The 23,233-nt window shown below is 38.8% G+C and overlaps 1 protein-coding gene across 6 annotated transcripts in view; it reads left to right on the forward strand.

The window, feature by feature from the left end:
• Window positions 1–23,233, forward strand: part of CLASP2 (cytoplasmic linker associated protein 2) — a 425,149-nt gene that overhangs the window by 75,653 nt on the left and 326,263 nt on the right. For 5 of the 6 annotated variants that reach the window (XM_058184362.1, XM_058184359.1, XM_058184356.1 and 2 more), the window contains one exon: window positions 11,696–11,766. In XM_058184362.1, coding sequence (XP_058040345.1) covers window positions 11,696–11,766 — 71 coding nt within the window. Of the gene's footprint in view, window positions 1–11,695; window positions 11,767–15,043; window positions 15,192–23,233 lie in introns of those variants that run through there. The other variant, XM_058184361.1, reaches the window with a different exon arrangement.

Consider the following 23,233-nt stretch of genomic DNA (forward strand, 5'->3'; position numbering starts at 1 on the left):
TCTGCTTGAGCTGCTCTTGCCTTCTGTCATCTTTTCTCATGCATGCATTAGGAACAGGCTCCTCCTGTTTCTTTGCCTTACTACTGTCAGTCTCTGGAGGCTCTGGAGTCCGCACCTCATTTCCCAATATCCCTGGCGTCACCTCAGCCTCATCGCTGTCCGACTCCGTTGCCAGCTCTGCAGGCTGCTGACGGACCAAAACAGCACTACAGTGAGTGGTCAGTTTGTCACAAGAAATCATTGGTTGCCCTCTAACACCACTGGATGACATTGCCAGGTTTCGCTACTTTAGCAGATTAAGAAAGATACTCAGAGGTGACTCACACCTGGATTCGACCAGAAGCATCACGGTGAGACAGTTGGGGAAGAGCGAGCTCCGCCGAGCTTCATGAATTCCCAGACTGACAAACCACCATTGAGGGGGTCTTTGGACCAGATCTGTACTGTAGGGATGGTGAAGAAGGAGAGGTACCTCGGATGACCAAGAGGAACTGGCAAGTTCCTTGGAGGTCAGAGAGAAAGTTCGACTCAGTGATGGTGGCAGTGGCCATAGCAGTCATCATCAAGCTGGGACAACTGGACCAAGATTTTGAGCAGGAGTGGTGATTTGAACGGAATGTTGAAGCCGAGTGAGTGAACACCAACTCACAAGAAAATACTTTAATTTGAAATTGGTAAAGAAAATTTTTGGCAGTGGAATAGCCGCTAAATTGAGAAGGAACAGAATGCAATAAGAAATAAGAGAAACGGAATTATTTACCCTAAGTCCTGAAAGGAATCTGGCTTTTTAAATTGAATTGGAGATCCCCATAGCATAAAGAGAAAAAAAGGAAAAAAGCCCTCAAATAAAGCTGGAGAGGTTTGGAGATTTTTAAACTTGTTTCCCAAACACAAAAGAAAGCTTGGGGGACTTAGAATTACAATGTGATGCAATTTCTCAGACTGCCTTTTTACCCTGGTGATTTGGATTTAATGTAGCTGGACATAAGACTCTAAACTGAACTGTTGGGAAAAGTTAAAAAGTAAAGTAAAATAAAGTGCGGCTTTAAAAAAAAGAAACAAAATGGATACCTTCGCTAATTGTTGATTGGAACTGTGGACTGGAAAGAGACGTGCTCAGGTGGATGGGGAAACTACAAGGACTAACATCTGTAGTGGAAAACTTTCTTGTTGAAGCGATAAGGCTGATGAGAATTTTAAGGGAGGATTTTATGCCTGCAAGCTGTTTTGACTTTGAGAATAAAATAACAGATATAACCCTGAAAAAACAGAATGACGCAGGAAATAATCGAAATGATGAAAAAGATACATATGACATTAAAGCGAGAAATAATTAAAAGACCATATGGGCAATTGGAATCAGAAGAATTAGAAGCTGCATGGGAATTTACAGAAAACAAAGAAACCATGAAGCAAGAGAGGGTTTTGGAAGACAAAAGAACAAAAATTGACTGTGAAATATTAAATGATTGTGAAACATTAAATGAGTATATAGGGAAAGAGGAAGGGATTAATAAGGAGAAAAGGGGAGAAAGATTTTAGAAGATTACACTGGGATTGACAGTGGCAAAAGAGAAATAATTAAAAGGGGAATGAGGAGAAGAGTAAAAGGGAAAATATTGCAAATAAAAAGGGTAAATAAAAATGAGGAGGGAAGGAAGAGATGAGAGAAGGAAAGAGAAAAAACACAAAATTAAAGAATCATTTTGGGATTAATAGAGAAAAGATAAAAACGGGAAGAGGGAAGAAGGAGAGTCTATGGAAATACAGGACAAGCAGAGAGTAGAGAATTTCAAGAGAAAAAAAGAAAAAAGAGGAAGAGAAAGAGGAGGAAAATAAAAAAGGATTGAAATGTATACTAGTTGAAGCATAAATGGAAGTTAAAGCGCAAAAACAGTTGGCAATATATTCAATGATTTAAATATTGAGAATGGAATTTAAAATAAAAAAAATGTCTGGAGATTATTATGGATTTATAAATGATATTTTAGAAGTGATATTACGAAGAAAAACTGAAAAACTTACTTTTTCCTTTCTTTTTCCTTGATTATGGTTAATAATGTATGAATTGTCATTGAAATGTAAATATATGATTGATGTTGATGTTGGATAAGTAGAAGATATAAAAGAATACAGTTATTAATCGGTAATATAAGGGTTTTATAAAAATGGGAGTAGAAAAAGCAGGGGAAGCGAGGGAAAATTTGATAAAAGATTAAAATTGAGTGAGAAGGGTAGATTAGATTTACAAAGAGAAATGTAAGAAGGAAATAAAAAATGAGATGAAAACATGTAAGATGTGTGGAGAAGAACTAAATTTGGTATGAACATGTACCTGGGCGATATTCTGTTCAGAAAAGATGTTTGTGTGTAAAAAATAAAATAATAATAATAAAAAAAACTTTACCCAAAAAAAAAAGATTCACACCCTTGTCAGTATTTCTTTGCACTTCTACCTTTGGGCAGAAGACATCAAAGCATAGCCAGCTGAACAAATAGGTTTAAAAAGAGTTTCTATCCTTGCGCTGTCAGACTCTTAAACACAACCCAATCACTCCACGCACACGCAGAAATATATGACTAGTTTTTCTTATTCTTTCTTTTTCTCCCCCCCCCCCAATTACTTGCATAGGGATTATTCTTTATACAATTTATGTTGTTTGTATTTTTTGTCATGGATTGCACCAGTGAGACTAAAACCAATTTCATTCTATACGTGATGTACAATGACAATAAAGGCTATACTATTTATTTATTTATTTATTTTATTTTATTAGATTTTTATACCGCCCTTCTCCCGAAGGACTCAGGGCGGTGTACAGCCAGATAATAAAAAACCCACAATATATACATTAAAACAAAACTAAAACCGAGCATATTACAAAGATGGCCGAAATTTAAAACAATTTAAAACCCTAAAATTCATAAATAACCCCAATTAAAAATTTAATAAAAACTTTTAAGCCAGTCCCGCTTGAATAAATAAGTGTGTTTTCAGCTCACGGCGAAAAGTCCGAAGATCAGGTACTTGGCCTGATCTAAACCAGGGGGAAGTTCGTTCCAAAGCATAGGAGCTCCAACAGAGAAGGCCGCCGCTGCTTGGCAGACGGCACCCTGAGAAGACCCTCTCTGTGTGAGCGTACGGGTCAGTGGGAGGCATAAGGTAACAGCAGGCGGTCCCGTAAGTACCCGGGCCCTAAGCCATGGAGCGCTTTAAAGATGGTAACCAAAATCTTAAAGCGCACCCGAAAGACCACAGGAAGCCAGTGCAGACTGCGCAGGAGTGATGTTACTATTACTTGCGCAGCTGCATTCTGGACTAGCTGCAGCCTCCGAGTGCACTTCAAGGGCAGCCCCAGGTAGAGACCATTGCAATAATCCAAACGGGAAGTGACAAGAGCATGAGTGACCGTGCATAAGGCATCCCGGTCAAGGAAGGGGCGCAACTGGCGAACCAAGCGTACTTGGTGAAAGGCCCTCCTGGAGACGGCCACCAAATGATCATCAAACGACAGCCGCCCATCCAAGAGGACACCCAAGTTGCGCACCCTTTCCATTGGGGCCAATAACTCGCCCCCAACAGTCAGCTGCGGTTGCAGCTGACTGTACCGGGGTGCCGGTATCCACAGCCACTCCGTCTTGGAGGGATTGAGCTTGAGTCTGTTTCTCCCCATCCAGACCCGTATGGCTTCCAGGCACCGGGACAGCACTTCGACAGCTTCGTTGGGGTGGTCTGGGGTGGAAAAGTACAGCTGAGTGTCATCAGCGTACAGATGGTAACTCACCCCGAAACCACTAATGACCTCACCCAGCGGCTTCATGTAGATGTTGAACAGGAGGGGCGAGAGAATCGACCCCTGAGGCACCCCACAAGTAAGGCGCCTCGCGGTTGATCTCTGCCCTCCTGTCAACACTGTCTGCGACCGGTCAGAGAGATAGGAGGAGAACCACCGATAAACGGTGCCTCCCACTCCCAAACTCTCCAACCGGTGCAGCAAGATACCATGGTCGATGGTATCAAAAGCCGAGAGATCTAATAGGACCAGGGCAGAGGAACAACCCCTATCCCTGGCCCTCCAGAGGTCATCCACCAACGCGACCAAAGCTGTCTCTGTACTATGACTCCATCTTAAGTACTTTTCCTGAGGGAGCTAGACTCAAACTTGCTGGCTTCCGTCCCTCAGCCTAGTTGAGGATATGGGTACCTGTAGATGAGTGTGTGTGTGTGTGCACGCGTACGTGCACATGTGTGTGCTTCTGCATGTGCATATGTGAGCAAATAGATACACATTGTAACCAGTAAAATTTGCTGTTATTTTAAAGTCACTGAATCTTCAACACTTCGTATTATATCTTACATTATTGTCCCGTATATTCATTGAAATTAAACTGGTACATTGGGTGGAGGGTTATTAAGCGGATTTTCTTTAAAGTTTATTCAAAAATTGTTGATATTTTTAAGTAATCCTTAGTATTTTTGCTGGTAAAATGTAAAGATTATTATTTCACAATGTTATCTTATATAAACACTATAAAGTTGACTTCGACAACATCCTGACCTCCGGACCTTTCGCCGCAAGCTTAAGACCTATTTATTTGTCCGCGCGGGTCTGGCATAGAATTTTTAGATGTTTTATGGGTTTTAATTCTTAATTAGTTTTTTGGGTTTTTAAATGTATTTTAAATTTGGGCGAAATTTAATAAGTTTTTTAACTATTGTTTTATTTGTATTTGTACGTTTTGATTGTTGTTTTTATATGGCTGTTCACCGCCCTGAGTCCTTCGGGAGAAGGGCGGTATACAAATTAAAATATTATTATTATTATTATTATTATTATTATTATTATTATTATTATTATTATTATTATTATTATTATTATTATTAAACAACAAAATATTTTCAAGGTTAATAAGTATGAACCTATGGCTAGTGCTAATCCTGTATCCCTGTTCTCTAATATACAAAATTGCATGGTGAAACATGGGAATCTGTAGTTTGTTGTTGTTAGTTGCGAAGTTGTGTCCAACCCATTGCGACCCCATGGACAGCGTTCCTCCAGGTCTTCCTATCCTCTACCATCCTCTGGAGTCCATTTAATCACCTACTGCTTCAGTGATTCCATTCAGCCACCTCATTCTCTGTCGTCCCCTTCTTCTCTTGCCTTCAATCTTTCCCAGCATTAGGCTCTTCTCCAGTGAGTCCTTCCTTCTCATTAGGTGGCCAAAGTATTTCAGTTTCATCTTCAGGATCTGGCCTTCTAAAGAGCAGTCATGGTTGATCTCCTCCAGGACTGACTTGTTTGTTTGCCTTGCAGTCCAAAGGATTTGCAGGAGTCTTCTCCAACACAAGAGTTCAAAGGCCTCAATTCTTTGGCGCTCAGCCTTTCTTATGGTCCAACTTTCACAGCCATACATTGCAACTGGGAAAACCATAGCCTTGACTATACGCACTTTTGTGGCAGAGTGCTATCTCTGCTTTTTAATACGCTGTCTAGATTTGCAATAGCTTTCCTCCCCAGGAGCAAGCATCTTTTAATTTCTTGGCTGCAGTCCCCATCTGCAGTGATCTTGGAGCCCAGGAAAATAAAACTTGTCACTACCTTCATTTCTTTCCCATCTATCTGCCAGTAATTGAGAGGGCTGGATACCATGATCTTAATTTTCTTAATGTTGAGTTTCAAGCCAACTTTTGCACTCTCTTCCTTCACCCGCATCAAGAAGCTTTTTAGTTTCTCTTTGCTTTCTGCCATTAGAGTGGTATCATCTGCATATTCGAGGTTGTTGATATTTCTCCCGGCAATCTTAATTCTAATTTTTGATTCATTCAGCCCTGCCTTTCTCATTATATGTTCTACATATAAGTTAAATAGGCAGGATGATAGTATACAGCCTTGCCGGACTCCTTTCCCAATTCTGAACCAATCAGTAGTTCTGTGTCCAGTTCTCACTGTTGCTTCTTGACCCGCATACAGGTTTCTCAACAGAGAAATAAGATAGTCTGGTACACCCATCTCTTTAAGAACTTGCCACAATGTGTTGTGATCCACACAATCAATGAAGCAGAAGTAGATGTTTTTCTGGAACTCCCTCTCAACATTCAGCGTATGTTGGCAATTTGATCTCTAGTTCCTCTGCCTCTATGAAATCCTGCCTGTACTTCTGGTAGTTCTCGATCCACATACTGCTGGAGCCTAGCTTGTAGGATTTTAAGCATAACCTTACTAGCATGTGAAATTAGTGCAATGGTGCAATAGTTTGAACATTCTTTGGCATTGCCTTTCTCTGGAATTGGAATGTAAACTGACCTTTTCCAATCCTGTGGCCACTGTTGAATTCTCTGGTCCTCCCTATTCTATTGTTTTCTTCTATTTCTTTGCACTGTTCATTTAAGAATGTATTCTTATCTCTTCTAGAATTTTTTTATCTCTTATCTCTGGAATTTTGCATTCAACTGGGTGTATCTTTTTCTTTTCCCCTTGCTTTCCGCTTCCATTCTTTCCTCAGCTATTTGCAAAGCTTCCTCAGACAGCCATTTTGCTTTCTTGCCTTTCTTTTTCTTTGGGATGGTTTTAGTTGCTACCTCTTGTACAATTTTGCAAACCTCTGTCCATAGTTCTTCAGGCACTCTGTCTATCAGGTCTAATTCCTTAAATCTATTTGTCACCTCTACTGTATATTCACAGGGATATGATTTAGTTCATAAGTGAGTCTAAGTGGCCTGGGGCTTTTCCCTACTTTCTTCAATTTAAGCCTGAATTTTGCAAAGAGAAGCTCATGATCTAAGCCACAGTCAGCTCCTGGTCTTGTTTTTACTGACTGTATAGAGCTTCTCCCTCTTTGGCTGCAGAGCACATAGTCAATCTGATTTCTGTGTTAACCGTCTGGTGATGTCCATGTGTAGAGTCGTCTCTTGGGTTGCTGGAAAAGAGTGTTTGCTATGACCATTGTATTATCTTGACAGAATTCTATCAGCCTGTGCCCTGCTTCATTTTGTACTCCAAGGCCAAACTTGCCTGTTATTCCAGTAATCTTTTGGCTTCCTACTTTAGCATTCCAATCTCCCATGATGATAAGGACATCATTTTTTGGTGTTAATTCTATCAGGTGTTGTAGGGCTTCATAGAACCAGTCAATTTCATCCTCTTCAGCACCATCGGTTGGGGCATAGACTTGAACTACTGTGATATTGAATGGTTTGCCTTGGATTCGAACTGAGATCATTCTGTCATTTTGGGGATTATATCTCAGTATTGCTTTTTCTACTCTTTTATTGATTATGAAGGCTACTCCATTTCTTCTGAGGTATTCTTGCCCACAATAGTATACCTGATGGTCATCGAATTAAATTCGCCCATTTCTGTCCACTTTAGTTCACTGATTCCTAAGATGTCAATGTTCAGTCTTGTCATCTCTTGTTTGACCACATCCAGCTTGCCTTGATTCATGGATCTTACATTCCAGGTTCCTATGGAGAGAAAATCTTTACAGCATCGGACTTTCCTTTCACCACCAGATACATCCACAGTTGAGCGTCCTTTCGACTTTGGCCCAGTCGCTTCATTCTTTCTGGCGCTACTAGTACTAGCCCTCCATTCTTCCCTAGTAGCATATTGGACGCCTTCCGACCTGAAGGGCTCATCTTCTGGCCATTTTTTCATTTTTTTCCTTTTTGTACTGTCCATGGGATTTTCATGGCAAAGATACTGGAGTGGGTTGGCATTTCCTTCTCCAGTGGATCACATTTTGTCAGAACTCTCTGCTATGACCTGTCCATCTTGAGTGTTCCTGCACGGCTTGGCTCATAGCTTCATTGAGCTATGCAAGCCCCTTTGCCACAACAAGGCAGTAATCCATGAAGGGGACTCTGTAGGGGACTCCCTATTGGATATATGTTTGAAAATGTACAGGTAGTCCTCAGAGTACTGAAGCCTGCCTATTATGGTTGTAATGTTAACTGAATCACATTAAATGAACAAGTCCCATCCCTCCTCTCTCCAATGCATTCGTTAATCAAATGTGTTGGGTTATTAACTGCGCATGGGGTTCCTCAGGGGTAATGAAGACTTTGGGGGAGGGGCTATTTCAGCTGCCTCCAGCCACTCAAGGCCTCCCCCCACCCACTGAGATATCTCATGCTCACTTCCCACCCCTTGGGGTCCCCACGGCTGCTTTGGCCTTCACCACACCAACCCCCTATTATCCATTGTTCACTTATTTTTTGAAGATTTCCAAAGCTCCATAACAGATTAGGCCACATAGCAGAAAAGCGGGTGAATTTTTCTCAGATCTGACAAAGCTGGGGCTTTTTTCTTTTTTAGATCTCACATTCTTATACAAACTCTTTTTTTGCAACAGATGGACTCGTCTGTGAGAACTATCACATCCCTGTAGGCCTCCTTTGATTCCAGTCTGGGCAGCACCGCAGGCATCCTCTGTGTGCTATGGGTAATTATTCAAATGAGTCACTTTGGGGATTATAACCCGAAAGCTAGTTTTGACTGGAGGAGGAGGAGGCAGGATGTGGGTGGTTGGGCAGCTGGCCAGGGTGGCAGCAGGAAAACTGAGCCCCTCAGAGCAGCACTGTTGCCAGGATGGCCAAGCCCCTCGCAGGGAGCCAGGTCAGTGCAGCTGCTGGGCACTGGGGCTGGGAGCCCTACACTGTCCACATTTGCTCTCCTCTAGTGAGCCCAGTTTGGAGGAGGAAAGGAATTGGAACTGACTGGGAACGCAGGCCAGGGGCTAAGGACGATGCTGTCCTGGGCTTCTCAGGCATTGATGGAGGTCATTGACCAGATGGAGAGCTGTCTGCCTTTACAGACACAGGAGGATCAGCTGTTGACTGGCAGTGGTGCTGATAGGCAGCTGATCTCCTCTAATTAGGAACTGCTGTCTACTACACTTAATTCAAGGGCAAGGAGAGTGAAGCATAGGCAAGCTTAGAGAAGAGCTGCAAGGCTACTTGGGAGAAGGTCGTCCCACCCCTTCTCACAAGGAACAATTGGAGGGGAGTAACTAAAGCTATGGAGAGTTAGTCTTTGCCAAGAACAATTGTTTGCCTTGGCTTATACTCCCCTGGCTTCAACTCGTGTTTTTGCTGTTTGCCTTGCCTCACTTGGAAGATTGCTCTTCACATTTTGTTTTGGACTTACCCTTCTCTTGTGGCCTGCGTTTGGCCTTTACTTCACTGTGCCCCTTTGAACTGTTTCTTGCCTGGTACCTGTTTCTTGTCCTGAGGATTGCCCTTGTCTTGTACCTGGACTCTGCCTTGTGGATTGGACTTGGAATCCTGGACCTTGCCCCATGAGCAGGCTTCTATCTGAGCTTTGTATTGTTGGGATTGTGTTTGGGAGACTGAGGGGGGCTGCCTTCAGAGTAGTGTGGGGTTGGAGCCTTACCGGTCATTGGAGGACTGTGTCGAGATCGGACGAGACACAACAGACTGTTGTCTGGATCATTTGTTGAGAGAAATAAAGAACTATCTAGAGGCCTGCCTTGCCTTGACCATCTGGGTCATAACATGGTGCTTTGGGTGCTAGAGCATGCAGAGAGCAGGCATCCCTACAGCTGCCCAGATCCCCATGAAAGTCCCATCCCTCAGGCGACCCTCAGTGTCCGCAGCTGCTTTCTTATCCACTAGATCTTTCCCGCTGATAAAACTGAAGCACGAGGCTCCGCATTTTTTCTGTTACACCTCACAGATTGCATTGCCCGGAGACTCAAAGAGAGAAGGAGCTTGGTTTTCCCTGGCGACAGTATTGCTACGAAGGGTTTCCTTCGTAGGGTCTCCAGCTGCCACTCTGACCAACCCCCCATATCCTACCTCCTCCTCCAGCCAAAACTAGCTTTTGGGCCACAATTCCCAAAGTCGTTCTTTTGAGTCAGACAGCCAGCAGCCAAGAGAGTGTGCCTGCAGCAAAGGCCAAGCTGAGACCAAAGTAGGCCATGAGATCTTACATTCTCACAGACAATTCTATCTATGTGCAGAAAGGAATGTGTGTAAAGACTTATGGAAGCGATGTTATAACTTTGAACTGTTGCTAAGTGAATTATCATAACTTGAGGATTAAATGTTTATAATTATGCATCTACCATTGTGCATTATCACCTAAATTTAGAGAAGGCTTTGCTATGCAAACTAGCTCCAGAGCATATTCAGAGTCAAAGAGTAATATATATGCACAACAAAATTCATCTCCTGATCAAACTCAAGTGAAATATATTTTCCAGTATTTTTCATTTTGCTTAAGCTTACTCTTAGCCCTGAGATTTCATTTAGTTTTTTGTGCATAATATTTATTGATAGTCAAATTTATCGACCTTTTTTATTTTGAACTTGACTTTATACCAAAGGTAAAAGTGAGAGTATGATGCTCTCTGCAGAGTTGAGTATAGAAAGTAGCCTTTCCCCTACTTTATACTTGTTAGATTGGTGGAGATTGGTGGTACCAAAAACAATGATTGGACAATATATTGTGCCAAAGTTTGCTAAATGTTAGTGTTAATAATAGTGTACATGGCAGAGGTGCAGTTAAAAAGTTACTGCTCTTGAAGAAACATTGCTGCCCATCTGTAGTTGCAAAATAAAATGCGGATAAGCTAGAAGGCTATTGGAACAATGTTCTATGAGTGGTTGAGACCAAAATAGAATCAGGTAGAATTTCAGGTAGGTATCAAATAGAACTTTTTGCTTAAATGAAAATGTTGGACAAAAGACAAATAAGGTATTCCACCAAAAGAACCAAACCCACTCTGTGAAACATTTGGTGGCAATATCATGGTTTAGGCCTATTTGTTTACCTCTTGTCCAGGTTGGTTTGCTATGATTAATAATAACAAAACATATTTATTTATTAAAGCGGGACTGGCATAATTAGTGTTGAATTTTAATTGGGGATTCTTAATATTTTTAAATTTTTAAATCTAAATTTTAATAATCAGCCTTTAAAATTTGCTCTTTTTAAATGTTGTTTTAAATTGTATATATTTTGTTTTTATTCTGGCTGTACACCGCCCTGAGTCCTTCGGGAGAAGGGCGGTATGAAAATTTAATAAATAAATAAATAAAATAAATAAATTGTGAATTTCAAATTGGACTGGCAAATTCTACCAGAAAATATCAAGAAGTGAAGCTTAAGAGAAAGTTAAGCAGCAAAACAACAACCCAAAACACACAACTTCTGTGATTAAAGAATTATTATAGCAGAAGAAAGTTAATATTAAGTTTGTGGAAGTGGGCAGTCTGTTCAAGAAAGTGCACTATTATTCCTGATGTGAAAGTGTTCTGTAAGATTAATAGGATAAAATACTTCTACACTGATGTGTAAAATTAATAAACAGTTATTGGAAATGTTTAGACTGACATATTTCAGTATATTTTACTGTGAGAGTGTATAAAATAATCCAGTTATGTGCAACTTGTATTCAATATTAAGTAGCTCTTATTTTACCAAATTATAGGTGTACTTTTTGGTTTTAATCCTACTTTAGAAATAGACTAGGTTATCGTCACTATAATTTGTTAAACTGTAATATATTTAGTTCTTGTGTTTGTAAGAATGGCTTTTCTAAAACTTGGTGTTTGAACATAGAAAATGAATTTTTAAATTGTGGACATTACATTAAATTATAATCTAAAATAATAATTTGGATTTGGAAGGGAAAAGTGCAAAATGCTTATTTTATTTGTATTTTTCAGATTGCAAACAATATTTATGAAATTTGATGAACTAAGAAATAGTGACAGTATGATTTCAAGCAGTATCAGTGGTGAGTATGTGACTTTGGTATTAAAAAGTAATCTATTATGTAACTTGGATATTAAAGATAATCAATTCTAAACAAATGTGTAAAATGAGTTTAGAGTCTCTGTCACAAATATTAGATATTAGATATAGTTGAAAAATGTAACCTTTAAATACATCATATAAATTTTATTGCTAGTATTTCTACATCTACAGTATAATAAGAAAGTCTTTATAAGATTCATATCAAAACTTCTTTCTTATTTATTGATATCAAATAGAAATCCATGATAGCAATTACCAAGTTAGCATCATTAAATCCTTACAGGCTTCTGTAAGTATCCTTTGAGATTATGGTCAGTTTTTGTCCATACTGATTAATTTAAATTGATAATTTTCTGATTTTAAAGATTTATTTTATTTTAAAATTTCATTATATATTTAATTTCATGTATATTTGTACTCCTTGATGCATCTGTTTTGCTTGCAATTTCTGAAGCATTAAAAGTAGAAGTGATTTTTTTTAAATTATGTAACGTAGCATTTAATGATTTGGATTTAGACCCAAGAAGGCTTAGGTTCAAATCCTCAATCAGTGAAAGAGTTCATTCAAAGTATTTATTCAAAGTCTTCAGTCTCATTATATAGTCCATATAGTCCATCTAAAAGAAAAGTTATGGTATGGAACAGAGAGGACCCACAAGGATGTAGTTACAATTTTCCAGAGCATCTCCTCCTCAGGATGTAAATATAACAGATATATAAAAAATAAGATAACACTATTATCTCACTGTTTCAGAAACTTTTTTTGCACTTTGATCACTTTTACAAAGTTTATGGAAAATCTTGCTTCTAACAGCTTATTTATATCAAACAAATTCCTTGTGTGTCCAATCACACTTGGCCAATAAAATTCTATAAAAAAAAAATTCTATTCTATTCAAAGTACAAGTCTATACACTACTAAAACCCTAGTGTCTGTTTGATAGTTTTTAACCTTCAATTGGGCTAAATTGGAAGATATACAGCAACAGTTATTGAACCAAAGTAACTCAAATAGCTTAGTGTTGCTGCTGTTCCTCACTTCTGCTGCAGTAAGCTGCAGTCATGTAATCCTCATTCCTTGACATTGTCCCACGAATTGATGGGGAAGCCAGAAGGAATTGATATGATTGCCAGTGCTGGTTACCACCTTCCTACTACCCGTAGCAAAGTTTTTGCAAGGAGAAATTAGGTGGAGAAACTGGCAGGGAAGGTATTAAGTTCCTTGATAAGTCTCCTATTCCTTCTACACATTTTCAACTAGTCTTGTCAGTTTCTCTGTGCCACTCAAGCAACCTCTTGCTCTCTTTTCCATCTGGCAACAGCCATTCCTGAAGGAAAGGAAAGGAGAAAAGAGAAAAGAGAAGGAAGGAAAAAGGGAAAGGTTTTCCAATGCTTTCTACCAGCATTCCACAAGCAAAGTCAATGGGGAAGTTGACACTCTGACAGGACCTGCAGCATGCCCAGTCTGCTGGATCAAGTTGGACAAATAAAGACGATTCTATAGTAGCCCAAACCATGTAGATCTTTAAGGTAACAACTAACACCTGGAATGGCACCTGGAAATACACTGGTGCCAGTGCAGCTCATGTAATAGTGGTATTACATTGTGCAGTATATCCAGCACCATTTACTACCTGTGCAGCCCCATTGTGCACCAGTTGAAGTTTCTGAATGATTTTCAGAAGGACAGCACATGTATGGTGTGTTACAGTAATCTAAGTGAGAGGTTACAAGAGCATGGGTGAGTAAGACCTGGGTGAGTAAGTCCTGACCTTCTGATTGCTCCTTACTGAGAATTGTAATCTTCAAGATCGCCTCTTCTCTATAAGTGCACAAGTGTACAAAGGTTGTCTTGGGTCCTACCTAGTCTCAACTTCAGAAAACAGGGAGCAAGACAGCCACTAAATAACCAGCTTTGATGGTAAAATCTGCTGTTCATCGACAGGAGCAAAAGAGTCACCCACCATTCAGCATTCTATGTAGAGGGAATGTATAGGGAAGAAATTATTTGTATTTTTAATGAGTTGTAGCCTGAAGAACAAAAAGGTTATTTACTTTTTTCTTTCCAGCGCAATCTACTGATAGAGATTGAACCAATTTTGTTATATCTTATCCCAAGAGTTCAGGAATTGATTAGGCTGAGAGATAGTAACCCGCTGCCCATTTTCCAGTGAATTATATGATATGGGACAGATTTTAACCTAGATCTTGGTTCTTCTATTTCAACTGCAATTATAAGCAATGTCTGCTTATTCAATTTGTTTCTGCATTATTTTTGCAAAAAGATTCTTAGACCTTTTTTCTTAAGGGAAGCAGAGTCTCAATACATATGTGGGTGAAAGTACATAGACTGTCAAGATTTGAGTAAAAATTTCTGCAGTTAAATTTGTGAGTCTACTGCAGTATACAAATACATTTTAGGTATTTGTAAGTCCTAATTTAAATGGCTTGCTGAATTAAAGATGTAATTTGCAAATATATGTATATGTTCTGAATTGCACTTTTATTTTATATTTGTAAAACTTTGGTGGAAATTGCATTCTATTTTTGTGAATATTTATGAAATGGGAGTCTTGTTGGCAAGCAATTCGAGGCAGGTTTGCTCTTATTATGTGGTTGATTCAGATTTATGTCGCTAGCTTTATCCAAAACAGTGGTACAGCTTTCTTTGAACAGAAAAGCCTTTGACAGTGTGCCTTTGACGTGATTGTTTACAACAGCCGGAGATAGTTGTGTACAATTGGAGACTGAGAACACAGAAGAAAAGCAACTGAAAGGCGGGAGTGGGGGGTGGGGAGCCAAACAAAAATACCATACATGTTCTATTTCTACCTGATATGATTGTTCGTAAATGTTTTATTTTGCTGATCTTTTTTGGCTCTAATAAGTTTTTATTATATTCTATTACACCAATATAAATCAGATACTCATTTTGGTCATGTGACTAATCCTGATTATACATAAATCCCTAGGGATTATAAGCAAGACATGTTTCCCAAACACATGCCTTCTGTTTTGATGATTGCATTAAAAGTCCTTGTGGAATGAATTTCATTGGTTGTAAGCAGATTCTTCAAAGGAAAAAGGCGAGAGCAAAGGATAGAAAAAAGGAGGAGGGGAATCTTACTACAATACTAAAATGCCTCATTGGTATATGCAGTAATCAGGTTTATTGTAATAGATGGAGTTTCCTAAAACAAGAAGGACTTTTATTTTGAAGTGGCATAGCAGCTGTTGCTTGTTGCGGTATAAAGCTGCAGATCTGACTGGGTCGCACAGTGCTGTGTCTGTTTTCACACTGCACTGGATTGAGAGTGGCGCAGGAACATACAGTCTTGTATTGTATTTGGTTTCCTTGAAAAATCATTTAGTAATATTTTAACTGAGCAATGGCAGTTGGAGATGGTGAGTACCATTTTCAGTTTAAGTGTTTTTATTATTTAAACATAACAATTGAACATTTAGTAATCAAAAAATTAAAAATAACCCTACAGTTGATATAATTAATATTAAGATTTGAATTTGTTGCACTTGAATGTTGAAAACCCTTGCTAAGCATATCAAATGCATTTTATACCATAATTTATTTAAGATTTTTAACTGTTTAAAATTAGGTTTAAGCAGATATACATGTAGTATACATCTACCAGTAGAAAGCTCTATTTCTTTCAGTTGTGCACTTGGTATTATCTTCTGAGAAGCTGAACGTATCATCTTACCTGGCTACAGATTAGTGCAAACATATCCTTATTTAATTGTGATATTATACTTTTTGCCAAATAAAAAGGAGGATAATCTTTAAAGAACAAAGATATGTGAAAGTCCTGACCTAATAATTGTATAATTTGGATCTTATGGAGTAGGTTGTTATGGCCATCATTTTACACACTCTACTTTGAGCATCTTGGCCCAATAAAGATTAAAATGTGTTAATTACTTTGTTTTAAATATGTTATTCAGATATACTATTCTTTAGACATTTTATGATGTTATGGATAGTGTAATGTTTCCTTTTATGGAACTAGATATATAATCTCCATATCTTATAAATACGTCAGCTTTAAGTTTATTCTGCAGCTTATATTTGGTTCTCAAGATAATCTATTCATAGTTCAGTTTGCCAGGAGGAATAAATATGTTTGAAGGTGAAAGCATTGAATTATAGCTGGTACATATCTATCTGTGAACCGAGTTTTCTTACTGTATGAATTCCATTGCAGTAGGAAATATTTATATTCCAGCACTTAGAAATTAAGAAAAACTTTTAATTTTAATATTATTATATATACTGTCAGATCACTGACAGTTATAAACGTATTTGTGTTGCAAGTTCATCTCCGCTTATGTAATTACAGCTGTTTACTTATGAGCTTTCTCAGTATAAGAAACCATCTTTTAATCTGCTTTATACTGGACAATCTGAAAACTTTTATGTACCTAACATTGCATAGATTGTTATGATAAATTTAGAAAATATAATGTTTATATTTAGATTGTTCATCATTTTGTGCTAGCTTTGCATGTAGAAAAGGTTATTTTTATGTTTTATACATTTCAGTAAAGTGGGATTTTACTTTCTCTGTAACATATTTTAAAGCTTTCTGGAATACAGCCATATTCTAAACAGTCACATTGTAAAGAGTATCTTTTTATAGAGTTGCTTATTTGCATCATTTATAGACTCATTTTTAATCAGGACATTATTTACTTTAAATATAGTAGCAAAGTATGCTTGAATAACTATCATGGGCAAAAATGTAATTATTATGCCAAGTATTTGGTTTCTAAATGAAATAATGCAGCATGATTTCAGGTAACATTGGTATGAAAATGTCTTGAGTCAATATCAGATACAATTGCAGTCCTTTAAAAGATTCTGTAAGCATATTGTAAATTGAATTGGAAAGTAATTAAGGAATTATCCACATATCCAAATAAATTATGGTCTTGGTAAAGAGACAGTTTTGTATATTGATAATGTGTTGAATTGGCACCCAAATGCAAATCCAGTCTCAATCATTGGGAAGTTTACTCTGGGTGACTTTAATTCTAATACTACTAAAAAAACTGATAAGAGATTAGTTCTTGATATATGTGTATGTGTATGTATATTTATATGAGAAAGAGGGAAAGACAGAGGTTTTCAGATTCTATCTTAAACATATTTGTTATGTATTGTTATAGTGTAGGGTACAAGATCAATTTGTACAATTTAAGATCCATCAGCAAGTTACCATTTCATTGAATGTCAGTTTGTTAATCATTTTCTTTATTAGTGAGTTCAAACTATGAATGTATATATACTCTGTTTGCCGTATTTTTTGGGTAGTAATACAGGCCTTTCACTCAATTTGTTCTCATTTCAATTTTATCAGATAAATGTTAATGACTAGACCAGAATCTTCTTATGGACTTCATAATTAAATAAATATTGTAACCTAACCCTTCTTTGTCCAATAGTATAACCATCATACTACATTGGTTTTTATTGTAAATAGTTGGAAGGTTTAGATTTGTTGAGAAGACATACATTGATACTTCCTGGTCCAAATCATTTTAAATAACTGTTAAAATAGATTGTCCTATAACATGCTATATTTAATATCAAATTGGAGTACATTTAACGAACTCCCTTGTTCTTTAAAACTTAAAAAAATGTATTTTAAATAGATTGAAGTTATTACTTACTTCTGTTTAATGCTGACATACGCAAGGAGATATTCATACATTGTCCTTGATCTCATTTTTAAAGGTCTATGTTTAATTTTTCCTGTTTGTAAGTAATCCACAATTCAATATTCTTCTGGACAAGCAGTTTCAAAATACTATTACTTCTGGCAGGAACAACATTTTTTTAAGGAGAAAATATATTTAGTTCACCCATGGAATTATAAAAAATTAATGCAATATGTTGCAAAGAAAACCAAGCTAACTTCTAAGGGAGATTACTATCACAGCTGTAGCCACATTTCCCAAGATTTTCATACTAATAAAATAAAAACCTTACATAAAGAAATAAAGGGATTTCTTGTATCCTTTATTTCCCGTACCCTTCCTCTAGTAGGAGATAGCCTGAGAATTTTATATTCCCTAAAATTTTTTTCTAAAGATCAAAATATTGTATGAAAATACTTTGATTATATAGTATTCAGTCTGAAACATTTTTAAAAAGTAGTATTTTTTAAATTTCAAGTAGCTTAATAATATTAATGTTCATTACACACAACCTGTGAAAAATTCTCACCATACTTAAAAGGCGTACCGTACTTTTCCGAATATAAGACACACTTTTTCCTCCCTAAAAGAGGGTGGAAATGTTGGTGCGTCTTATACACTGAATTTTTGGCCTCCTGAAACCCCACTCCACACGTCCCATTTTCATGCAAAACAGACACAGAGGGTTTGGGAGGCCTGCAGAGTGCCTGTTTTTTGCAAAAACAGGGGCATTTTTGTCCTCCACAGCCCCCAGGAACATTCTGCAGGCCTCCCAAACCCTCTATGCGCTCTGTTTTTGTGAAAAATGGGCCCATTTTTGGCCTCCCAAACCCCTCATGCATCAAGTTTTTGCCCTCCCCAGCTTCCAGGAGCACTCTGCAGGCCTACCAAACCCTCAGTGCATCCCATTTTTGTGAAAAACAGGACACACAGAAGGTTTGGGAGGCCTGCAGAGTGCTTTTTGGGGCCAGGGTGGGCAAAAACGTCTTGTCTAACCCTTCAAAATCTTGGTGCGTCTTACACTGTGTCTTATAGTCCAAAAAATACGGTATTTTTCTGGAGATAAAAATTCATAATAATTATTTGATTAAGCAGTGTGTTCTTTTTGGAGCAGTGCCGTCCCCTCCTAGAAAAATGAAATATTTTGAGGAATATTAAAAAAGGCAGAATATTATATTTCCCTAAATGAGAAATGGAGAAACATGCTCTTGGAGACCCTCTCCCACTTTTTTAAATAGACCCAGCAAATATTTTGTGCCCATTAAAAAAATTAGGCCAGCCTATTCAGAAACCAAACTGAGGAAGCCAATTTCTAGAAATGCATATTTGGTAATCCATTCAAGAGAGAATATTTTGAAACAAAGGCAGAATTGTAGGATTAGCCCCCACCAAAGAGCTAAATAAAACAGAATAGGATAGAATTTACTGGCCAAGTGTGATTGGACACACAAGGAATTTGTCTTGGTGCATATGCTCTCAGTGTACATAAAAGAAAAAAATACCTTCATCAAGGTACAACATTTACAACACAAATGATAGTCATAGGGTACAATTTAACCCTTAATGATAGCAATAAAAAGTTACAGTCATACAGTCATAAGTGGAAAGAGATTGGTGATGGGAACTACGAGAAGATTAATAGTGTAGATTTAGTAAATAGTTTGACAGTGTTGAGGGAATTATTTGTTTAGCAGAGTGATGGCCTTCGGGAAAAAAATGTTCTTGGGTCTACTTGTTCTGGTGTGCAGTGCTCTATAGCGTCGTTTTGATGGTAGGAATTGAAACAGTTTATGTCCAGAATGTGAGGGATCTGTAAATATTTTCACGGCACTCTTCTTGATTCGTGCAGTATACAGGTTCTCAATGGAAGGCAGGTTGGTAGCCATTATTTTTTCTGCAGTTCTAATTATCCTCTGAAGTCTGTGTCTTTCTTGTTGGGTTGCAGAACCAAACCAGACAGTTATAGAGGTGCAAATGACAGACTCAATAATTCCTCTGTAGAACTGGATCAGTAGCTCCTTGGACAGTTTGAGTTTTATGAGCTGGCGCAGAAAGAACAGTCTTTGTTGTCCTTTTTTGGTGACTTTTTGATGTTAGCTGTCCATTTTAGATCTCGTGATATGATAGAACCTAGAAATTTAAAGGATTCTACTGTTGATACTGTGTTGTCAAGTATTGTGAGAGGTGGAAGTATGGAAGGGTTTCTCCTAAAGTCTACCACCATTTCTACAGTTTTGAGTGTGTTCAGTTCCAGATTGTTATGGTCGCACCACAAGGCTAGTCGTTCGACCTCTCGTCTATATGCGGATTTGTCATTGTCTCGAATGAGACCGATCACTGTTGTGTCATCTGTGAACTTCTGTAGTTTAACAGATGGATCGGTGGAGATGCAGTCATTGGTATACAAAGAGAAGAGAAGTGGGGAGAGCACACAGCCTTGGGGGGGGGGGCTGTGCTAATTGTACAGGTATCTGATGTGATCCTGCTTAGCTTCATCTGCTGCGTCTTGTTTGTTAGGAAGCTTGTGATCCACTTACAAGTCTGTTCAGGTACTTGTAGCTGGTTTAGCTTAGTTAGAAGAGTGTCTGGAGTCATGGTATTGAATGCTGAACTAAAGTCTACAAAGAGGACCCTTACATAGGTCTTCGGAGATTCAAGATGTTGTAAAATGTAGTGCAGAGCCATATTAACAGCATCATCTGTTGATCTATTTGCTCGGTATGCAAATTGCAAGGGGTCTAACAGTGGATCCGTGATGGTTTTCAAGTAGGAAAGCACTAGCTTTTCAAAGGCTTTCATGACTACAGATGTTAAAGCAACTGGTCTGTTGTCATTCAGTTCCTTGATGGTGGGCTTCTTCGGCACTGGGATGATGGTAGAGCGTTTGAAGCAAGAAGGAACATAACACATCTCTAGTGATTTATTGAAGATATGGGTGAAGATGGGGTCCAATTGGTCAGCACAGACTTTTAAGCAAGAAGGAGTTATCTTATCTTCACTGATTCGTACTTTTCTATGCGTTATGCTGCACATGAACTCTTGCGCCTGCGAGGTGCCCCCGCCTCGCAGGAATGGCCCGCTTTGTTACCGAGGGCCGGCCTCAATGAGTGAATGACCATCATTCCACTCAATGACCATCAATGAATGGCCCGCTTTGTTACCGGGTCCTCTTGGGACCCACAGAGGTGGCATGCGAAGAGGAAGAGCCTTTGGGGGTTTTTAGATAGGGCATTTTTAAGGGAGGGAAATGGCGGGTGTTGGGGGAAACCCGTCGGGTGGGGGTCCAGTTCCTGCGTATGCTCGTGGCGGTAAGTTAATAGGTCCGAGGGTCATGGGGGGAGTTTGTGTTTCACCGGGAGAGGGTGGTCCTATTTCCACGGTAAGGGGGAGGGGCAGATATGGCGGGAGTGGGGGCTCATATCGTTTTATGGGGGCGCATGCTCGATGCTTGCAGGCGATCACGCGCCCCAAGCCCTCAGACTCCTCCCGTTCCCCGGATGGTCAAGTCCCTCAGAGCCCGGGCCTTCGGCTGATGCTGTGCAACGCATGGTCCGTGGCCAATAAGGCCCCCCTAATTCATGATCTTATTCAGGGGGGTGCCGCAGACCTTATGGGCGTTACGGAGACCTGGTTGGGCGCAGAAGGGGGCGTGCCCCTTGTTCAAATGTGCCCGCCGGGTTTCCGAGCATTCCATCAGCCAAGGGCCCAGGGTAGGGGTGGAGGGGTGGCGGTTGTGATTAGAGAGAGTCTGGAGCCAAGGGAGACCACTGTACCTCAGATTGCCGGGTGTGAATCCCTCTTTGTGAGGTGGGGTCATAGATGTCAGATGGGCTTGTTTGTCACGTACCTGGCTCCTTGCGGCGTGGCAGCAGCCCTACCCGAGCTCCTGGAGGTGCTGGCTGGAGTGGCGGTGGAGACCCCCAGACTTATTGTCATGGGGGACTTTAACTTGCCATCGACTGGCCTGTCATCTTCAGCTGCTCGGGAGTTCATGGCTTCCATGACGGCCTTGGACCTGACTCAAGTAGTTGATGGCCCTAGAGTAATGGCCTTCGGGAAAAAACTGTTCTTGTGCCTAGTTGTTCTGTTGTGCAGTGCTTTATAGCGTCATTTTGAGGGTAGGAGTTGAAACAGTTTATGTCCTGGATGTGAGGGATCTCTAAATATTTTCTTTTTTTTTTTTTTCATTAAAAAGTTTTATTTTTACAATCATATCAAACAGCTCATCCAATGTACAGTTATATACAATTAGTCGGGCTTGCCCAGTCATCACCCCCCTTTTTAACACTCTTCCCTCTTCTACCTTCTTCTACTTTCCAGACCTTCCTCTCCTTCTCTTATCTACATCCTCTCCTCCCTACACCCTACACCTTCCTTCTCCCTCTTCTACCCCTCTTCCTTCCCTTCTCCTCTTTCCTACCTCCTACTCTCTCCTCTTTTCTCCTTCCCCATCGTTCTAAAATGGTAACTGGGTAGACCCGACCCTACATTAATTATATTTATACATCTTCAATAATCCCTGTACATTAACCATCACTCCATCCTTTACCCTCAACCCCCCAATTCCCCTCCCCCTTACCCCCCACTCCCCACCCCGACTTCCCAGAAAAAAATGCAGGGTATCAAAACTAACAATCATAATCCAAAATAATTCCTAAATTATAATCTCTAGTCAACCCACACATAATCACACTCTCAATTCCCCCCTCCTTCAAAAATATATCTAATACAAAATATTTCCTAAATTTACTCATATGCTATTCGATATTTTTTTTATCTGATACTTATTTTGAATATAATCAATCCACATTTTCCATTCTAAAATATATTTTTCTTGTGTATAGTCTTTCAAGTAAGCAGAGATTTTTGCCATTTCTGCCAGATTTGATACTTTGAGTGTCCATTCTTTAATTGTAGGTAATTCTTCTTTCTTCCAATATTGAGCAATCAAAAGTCTCGCGGCTGTTATTAAGTTCAAAATCAATTTAGTCTCTATAGCTGTACAATCCATAATTATTCCTAGTAGAAAGAACTGTGGAGTAAACTTAATCTTCTTTTTCAGAATGTTCTGCATAATCCACCATTAATCCAAAATGCTTTAACTTTTTTACCAGTTCACCATATATGGTAATAAGTGGCATCTTCACAATCACATCTCCAACATTTAGCCTGTACATTAGGGATACATACATGACATTTTTTTGGGGTCTAAATGCCATCTATAAAACATCTTATAAAAATTTCTCTCATATTTTGCGCTTGTGTAAATTTAACATTCCTCACCCAAATTCTTTCCCAAGTTTCCAACATTATTAGTTGCTGAAAATTTTGTGCCCACTTAATCATACAATCCTTAACCAATTCAGTCTCTGAGTCTATTTCTACTAATACATTATACAACCTCTTAATATGCTGTTAGCCTTGATCTCTCATTTGTTTTAACAAATTATCCTCAGTTTGCTTAACGCCTATTTTTTGATCTAATTTCCATCTAGCTTGTAATTGTCCATATTGGAACCATGTATAATTTTTCCCTTCTTCCCCCATCTTTTCTCTGGATTTTAATTGTAATTCCCCCTTTTCCATACAAAGAAGTTCTTTATAGGTAACTACCTCCATCTTTTGATATATATTTATATTTTCTATCATGTGTCTCAGGATTGCCCATATTGGAATCTTTCCATCTAATTTATATTGATATTTCCTCCAAACCCTCAATAATGCATTTCTAA

This window comes from Ahaetulla prasina, chromosome 4 (assembly GCF_028640845.1).
Source record: "Ahaetulla prasina isolate Xishuangbanna chromosome 4, ASM2864084v1, whole genome shotgun sequence".
NCBI classification, from domain to species: domain Eukaryota; kingdom Metazoa; phylum Chordata; class Lepidosauria; order Squamata; family Colubridae; genus Ahaetulla; species Ahaetulla prasina.